This window comes from Nestor notabilis, unplaced genomic scaffold, assembly GCF_000696875.1.
Source record: "Nestor notabilis isolate BGI_N333 unplaced genomic scaffold, ASM69687v1 scaffold27714, whole genome shotgun sequence".
NCBI classification, from domain to species: Eukaryota; Metazoa; Chordata; class Aves; order Psittaciformes; family Psittacidae; genus Nestor; species Nestor notabilis.
The window spans coordinates 37,573-45,567 of NW_009926484.1; the positions used below are offsets into that span (position 1 = coordinate 37,573).

Genomic DNA, 7,995 nt, shown 5'->3' on the forward strand with positions numbered 1-7,995 from the left:
CTAAGTGGCATGGCACAGCTCATGTCCCAGTTTCCATCTCCAAGCCCAGACCAGGTTGGCCTCACTTTTCTCTTACCCCCATGCCCAGCTGGGAAGGGGCCCTGGCCTGGGCTGGGCTGTCCTGTGAACCACATGCTGGGAGAACATGTTGGCATAATGCATATCATGCCAGAAAAAGTGGGAGCAGTTAAACATAATGGACAACAGTGTGCCAGGGCTCACATCTGAGCCATGAACCTCCTAGTTTACAAACAGAACATCAGAGTTGACTGTTGCTGCTGGAAATTAAGGCTTTTACTCTGTGTGTGAGCTGCCGATTCAGCCTTACTGCACCTTCAGGAACAGAGAAACAACTTTGACTCCTCTGCTTTTTAAGAAATTTAGGTTTACTACAGCCAACAACGTGTGCTATTAATTCACAATTAATACATACGGAGTGCCTTCTACTGAGAGGACTGACTGCTGTAGCAATATGTAGATTCCTATTAAGATAAAGTAAAACATTTTCTTTCAGAGTTACCTTAATGCCAGCAAAAAATTCCTTGCTCTCAACTGAAGAACTTTGTATATCTGGCTTCTCCACAAAAAAAGCAGAACTGCTACAGTAGACCTGTAAGGCAAAACCAGAGTAACAGGATACATTTTTGGTATGAGCGGTCTTTCCTTTTCAACATCACTGAACTAACACTGTCAGCCAACTATTCAAAAAGTCTCCAAAGGATTTTTGAAGATTAGCAATTGCTATTGTTGTCCATAAGCCATCCAAGTAGCCTGGCTTTGGCTTGAACATACATGCACATGCACACCACCATGTGCTTTTTTGGGGTTTCATTTGGTCAAGAAAAATTAACGTGTATTTTGGTATATACAGGCAGAAAGCTTATTGATTTTCCAATGCTTAAGCTTCTCAAGCCTAGGTCTTGATTCTGCTATCACAGAAGGTAATGCAGGTACTCCCAAGGCTTTTGATGGCAGAGACAAAACCGTTTAAATTCAATACTAGAGACAAAACCATCAAGCAGCAGTGCATTATTGATTCAGAGAAAAGACATCTATCTAATGAATCAACAACACAGCTTCTCACAACCTCTGGCTCTTACAACCTCTCACTTAGGTGCAGTTGCATGCAAAATCCTCTTAATTTATAGTATCAAAAAAAAAATTACAGTACAGGATGAAGATGATGCAACTTGAATAAACATTTACTCCCTGGAGGCACACTACTGAGACAGTCTCAAAACATTAATGGCAGTAATAATTACTTATCTATTCCATGGTATTTCCACATTCACATGGGCACTGTTGGTGTAAGCAACAACCAGAGGCAGTATGCTCCGTTCAAGAAAAATTATACAGCAAGATGCCGAAACTCTGTCTCTAGCAACTGTTACTGTCTACTGAGACATAGTCACAAAGATACAGAGATAATAATTTTATTTTAACATACTCTGTCTCCCAGTCTGATGCTTATCCCATCTAGTTCTAGAAGTGAGAAGCCATGAAATGCTGTTTCATGTTTCAGTTCTTCTTTGATACCTTCAGGAGAAAGTCTTGACCAAGTTACAGTGAATCCAACTGAGCTGTTTGCAGAAGGAATGCCAAAGGTACACCTAAGGTAAATGCTGCCTTTGATCAGCTCTGCTACAACTTCAGGAATGGGTGGTAGTGGTGGTGACATGAATGGAGATGATGAAGGAGCCAGGTTACCTAGTCAAACAGAAGTGTGGTTTGTGCTTTTTATTCTGTGCAAAACCAGTATTGGATGAAATGACATTGACATGTATTTTTCCAATTAATACACTAATAATACTTACCTTTTTTCATATGGGGAAATATTACATAGTTTCTTACAGAATCAGAAAATAGGTATGTTCCTTTTATTAATTATTAAAAGGAGAAAAACCTCTTTATCAGTCTTCAGGAAGGTGCTGAAGAGTAGGGAAACAAAAAAAAACCAAACCAAACCAAACAACCAACAACCAAGCAAACAAAAAACCCCACCAAGGGAATAAAATACAATTAATTATTTTACCTGGCAGGAGAGTATAGCCTGTGAAGGAATTTGCCTGACAGAAGAATATCTTCTCTACTTATGAAGAAAAAGCGGGGGGTGGGGGTGTATGGTGGTGGTATAGGAAACAGGAAAAACAAAAAAGGCTACATAAAAAGGAACAGATTAAGCAACAGTATGATCTGTAGATTCATCTTATATCTGACTCCCAAAGAATCAAGGTAATCTGTAAATCAGCATTTTAAAAATCATTTTTTAATACTCTGGTACATTATGCTGAGAACATACTTTTGTAATCCAAGGTCTGAAATTACCTCCAAACTGCTCATTTTGCAACAGACTGAGCAATACTGTTGAGAACATGAACATGTTTTTATTCAAGACAAAATATTCAAGACTAAGTGTTGACATTATTGTGTTACAGATGCACAGAAAATCTTGAGTATTTTCAAACCAAAATACTCACTGCTACAGACGCCTTGAATTTCCCTTCCCTCAGGATCACAGGCTTTGCATTCGAAACAACTATAAATTGTTCTTAAATTGTATATTTATACTCAAACAGGGTATGTACACCAATCCTCTTAAATTACTGCCCTGTGTTAAAAATATACCAAATATCACAAGGCACTAATTGAAGTTTAAACTAGCAGAACAGAAGCAATCTTGTAATTGGATCCATACACAATTATCACAGCAGTCAGTACAAAGCCTTGTATTGGAAACCACAAGTAGATTAGCTACACCTGGGAGGAAGGGTACAGAACATTCCACCACTTCCACATCTTTTACTGCAGATGTACCCAGCCAATATTTATACATGTTGTTAGTGAATAAAAAGGAATTAAATTTTTCTCTTGACTATATAATTTGTCTCCCCAAATCCACAATCTGAATGCTCATTCATTGACTGTAGCCCTGGACAGCCAAATCCAGTACAAACCTTCTTTGAAAAAAATCATCTTTCTTACATGGGCCTAAGAAAAAGTGCTTGTGCATTGCTATGTTTGGTACTTTGAATGTTATAAAACAAACAAACAAAAAATCAAGTGGAACTTTTATTAAACTTTAGAATACCAGTGCACTTGTACCAGGAGTAGAAATCGGTTAGTCACTCCACTCAAGTTAAGTCCAAAGGGCATCAGCAACACTGAAAAACCCACTTACCAGAAAGAATGAAGAGCAGATTTTGATGTTCCACTCAAGCATTGAAATGCTTGAATTGCTGAGCATATAGAGACTGAAAATTTGCATCAGGTATTTACAGCTATCAAGTGTTAAAGAGAAAACACAGTCCACATGGTAACCTAGACATAAAAAGCAGCACAAGAGTACAATGCACTTCTCATGAAAACCTCATCATAAAAGAGGGCTTTTAAACTCCAAATGCATTTTGGATTTACAGTATTCAGCAGAGCCAAACCAGTTATGTTTCTTGCCTCCTCTTTTGAGGCAGTAAAAATTTGCTACCTCACTGCCTATGTTTTTTATATCCCGCTTCTCTTCATGAGCCATCACCCGAAGTAAATGCAAAATCCTATAGTGCAGGAGTTCTTCACTGCTTCAGTCGCTTGCATACTTAAATGTCCCATTTCTGGCTTTTTTTTTTTCCCTGTCAATAAACCCTTGGAGAATGCCTTAGCAATTGGATCTAAAGGTATAATAATGGACCAATAAAGCACTAGAAAACCCACTGATAGTTTTGCTATTAAGCTTTTTAAAGCAGTTGGTAATACAGAATATGACTTAGAGCAATACAGTATATGATGCATAGAAATACTGCTAGTATTTTCACAAAGGTATGTTATACAAGCTAGTAAGAATTTCCTACTACACTAATTTGTCACTGCTTCACAGTATTTATAACTATGAGGATTTAACCATCCCTTCCTTTAGTTATCTAAAACATCTGGCATGGATAATGAAACACTGAAGTTTTGAGCTATGAACACCAACCCACTTTTGTAGCACAAGGGTTCAAGACAAAGCAAGAAACTGCAAAAGGACTCAAGTTTTTTCTCATAGTACTAACAGTGTATCAGTAGAGCATTTCTGTGTTGAATTTTCTTCTAGCAACAATGTGTATGCTCTCCAGAAAGATAAAAGAGTTACAATAAAAAAAAAATAAAATACTCCTAATGGTACTAACCAGTAATTGATATAAATACATGTTGGTCAAGTTGTTAAACAGAATTTACTCTGACACGTACACGTATTCAGTAATGGGTATTTGCAAAGTATGAGTGCCATTGTAGGTACTCTGAATTTTGACTTCTAGATGCATCTTATATCCCCACTTCATACGGAAAATTTCAATGGTTAAGTTTGTGGGTTTTGAACAATACTGGAATACTAAATGTAAGTTAAAAAGGGGTGGTGTGAACCATACTGAATAATTTTTCTTTTATATCAGTATTAAAGATTGCAAGAAATTTTAACATATCTAAGTATTTCTAGACATTTCTGTTCAGCCAAATACCAGAGAAACACACTTACTCATAAACACACACACTTTGCTGAGTTAGAGCATGCATTTTCTCACCTTCTGCACAATACCCCATGCATCCTTGGGTGGGCTGCAGTAAGTAAACAAAGAAATCTCCGCAGTTCCTCACACTGACAGGGATTCGGAAAAGACAGCAGTCTTTTGAAGCGCTGAAGAAAAACTGCCATGTAGCACAAGCTGTTAACTGTTTGATCTCACCAGGTCTAGGCATGGATTCTGACTCCCTCAGAGACAACCAGACAGGGGCTTGAGTACCGCAGTGATTCATCTTCAGCACCAGAGAAAAACATCAGAAAATGGTTAATGCTGTATCAAACTGTTGCTGTGCTTTAATGAGGTGCATATGTATTCATTTCATTTCCTACATGAGCTTTTAGCAAAGTTTAGACAGTATACTGAGGGCTCAATTACTTTCTTCCTCAAGGTTGAATACAAATACACACAAAAGAGATTTAAGTCCTTCTTTGAGTCAGTCCAATGAATTTGTGTTTTTAAAGACAGGCTATAATTCAGTGTCTGAAGAACTTAACCAGGAGCCACATCTGAGTATCTTGCCTCAAAAAGCTAATAGTTGTATTAAGGCTTAGTGAGTTACTCCACATCCATTAACCTACAGAAAATGACTATGTGAATGCTACCGGAGCACAGCAAACACAGGATAGAACATATGCACCTTGAATATCAACTAAAGGTGCTAAAGCTGACATGTCTCATCTGCCCTTTGCCATGGACTGCAGGCTCAGCTAACCTCCTGGATCTCTTCTAAGAGATATGGCCAGCTGATGTGAGGTTACTGATTTTTAGCCTTTGCCAAAAATGCTAGACACCTGATAAGCCCCATTTGTCTTTCAATTCCCCACCTTTAGAAATAGATATGCTTGTAGCACCCCCCTGTAACAACCACAGTGGCACTGTAGCAACCTTAAGTCCTTTGGTGTTTACAAAGCAGTAGGCTCCACAAGGTCTGTGGTTCAGATGCTGATTGAACAGGTGATTTAAGAGGGCTGTTGTTCCCTCTCGAAAACAAAAGCCTTGTTTAATGTTTTTCCTCATGGAGTGAGAAGTGTGCTGTAGAATAGCCTTCACTCCTTACCACTGCGGGTGGCTATGTGAGGTCTTCAGGTCAAGGAAACTGCAATGCTGGTCACAACTTAACAGTAGTACCACTTGTGGTAACTGTAGGATAAATCTGATTTAGCAGATACAAGAGTTTATCAGTGAAATACAGAAAAATGAATCCTGAGAAAAGGAGACAAAGGAGGATCATGGATTACCAGAATGAGTTAAAGATCACCTCCTGTCTTTCATGTTCTGCAGAAACCAAACTAAAGAGAAGCACCTAGAAGGACACAGTGTGTTAAAGCCAGCATCTGGAAAATATTTACAGGAAAACTGTAAATCTGAAATTGTGACATTTGGAGAACCTCTTCTTCTCATACATTGCCTCAGGTATTCTTTTCTTTGACCTGATAGTGAAACAGTGTCAGATCAACTCATCTTTAGATCTCATGGTCTAAAGACAACTGCAGACTCATTGAGCAATTACCTCAAAAGTATACTTTTCTTTCTTAATCTAGAATATTTGAGCCCACCATCAACCCAGCAGACAGAATTAATGAGAAATAGACAGAAATAGGATGAATTGCTTAACAGAGTCTGAATCTCTGACAAGCATTAAATACACCTATAATAAAAGTTCTAAAGGGAAAGAAAGGAGGAAACTTCCCAAACAAGACATCCATTTTAGTTTGGTTTTAATGTTTTGACTTTGGGATTTCAAAATAGATGTCTTGTTTTTGTCAACAGATGCAAAGAAGCAGATGTCAATGCATAAATTTTGCTTGCTGAGTAACTTTTGAATCCATCTCTTTCCAACTGTAATTATCTGGGCTCCTCTGTGTTAGGATGGTAGTTTATCGTTACCAAATATTTATTAAGGACTGAGTGAGAACTTTGATCAGATTTCTAAAACTTTCCTGGGTGTTCAGAGCAGGTATTTTGCTAGCCTAACCTCTGTGCTGCAAAACACGTTGGTTCTTCTCCTGGTTTATCATGCTCATTCTTTGCATAAAAGTACCCATTTTGAGAAAGTGCAACTAGTTGATTAGTCTGTCGATATTAAATCTAACTGAAAGAAATTCCTTCGGGAATCATACTTTCGGCTAGGTTTTTGCAGTGTAAAAGCCCGGATAACAGTAGCCTTTGTAACACAGCCCTCTGAGTCCTTGAGTCAGCTAAAAATTAAAGATACTTCAGTTGCTTTATACTAATGTAAAGATTTAATAAGTAATTTAAAAAAGAGGGGCTGTTATAATTCAATTTTATTAATACGTTCTAACTGGTGGGTATTCCTTTTTTTTTGAAGAAGGAAATGTTTTAAAATAAGAAACTACAAAGAGATATCTTATTAGAATATAACGTTACAAAAAAGTTGGTATGCTCCAAAATAAAGCACTACAAGACTACAAGTCTAAAGTATTAAATATTCCAATTAATTCTTGAGTCTTACGGGACTTGCAGATGACAAGGCAACTAATCTTCAGTTATCTCTGTTAGACCAAGTCATTTTAGGAATAATCTCTTCTAATATGATCACTTTAAAAGCTCAATTACTGGATTCATGTTGCTGCAAGTGTTCACACAGCTTTCATATGGCCTGCCTAACAGACTGACCATCACACAGTTGCAGCTTTACAACGTGATATCCCTGCTACGCTACCACTGAGAAAATCTTTAGCAAGGACCACAAATGACAGGTTTTGAGTGTCTAAAAGGGATGTAATTTATCATCCTCTGCTACTGCCCTTTCAATATAAAATTTTCAACACTAAAACTTAATTGTCCAGTTAACACATTTTACCATACCCGAGTATTTAGAAAGAATAGGTACTCTGTATTCCTCCTCATCAGTCTCCACAAGCATATTTTTCCATACCATATCCTACTGGTAAATTCTTACAAATAAATATGTATTTTTCATAATCAAATGAGTTGTAACAGTACCTCCACGCACTTGGTCGGCATCTCAGCAGGCTTATCAAATATCATAAAGCGGTACCATCCTGGTGTTAAGGAATGGTCACATATTAAATCCTGAATAGCTGATTGCTGGAGGTGGGTTGAATCGAAATCAATGCTTCGGTAAGGGCTCTGCAGGATCTGATGCCCACCAGGAGAGCATTCAAGAACTGTGGAGCAAGAGTAGTTGGAGTATCAAGGTGGAATGCCTAACAAGTCTGTTAGAAAAGAGGTTAAGTATTTGTAATGGGAAAATTAGGATATATTGCAGTATGATGTGAAGCTACTTTTACTGAAAAACACATTCAAGTGTTAGTAACAACAACAAATAGGTATGTTGGCACTCTAAAATGTAACAGAATTCATCATGTGGTAACTTTCCCTTCTTTCAGTTGACAATAAATACTAATTAATAACCACTTTATCCATTTACCCGAGATGTGAAAACAGTGGAAAGGAA

The 7,995-nt window shown here is 37.6% G+C and overlaps 1 protein-coding gene across 1 annotated transcript in view; it reads right to left on the reverse strand.

Moving 5' to 3' along the window:
• VWDE (von Willebrand factor D and EGF domains) overlaps positions 1–7,705 on the reverse strand; it is a gene marked incomplete at its 5' end in the record, with an annotated part of 32,840 nt that extends 25,135 nt beyond the window's left edge. Inside the window, 5 exons of the mRNA XM_010013558.1 lie at positions 521–610; positions 1,448–1,707; positions 2,326–2,361; positions 4,554–4,785; positions 7,521–7,705. Of these exons, the coding sequence (XP_010011860.1) occupies positions 521–610; positions 1,448–1,707; positions 2,326–2,361; positions 4,554–4,785; positions 7,521–7,705 (803 nt within the window). The remainder of the gene's footprint in view (positions 1–520; positions 611–1,447; positions 1,708–2,325; positions 2,362–4,553; positions 4,786–7,520) is intronic.
• Positions 7,706–7,995: the final 290 nt, after the last annotated feature.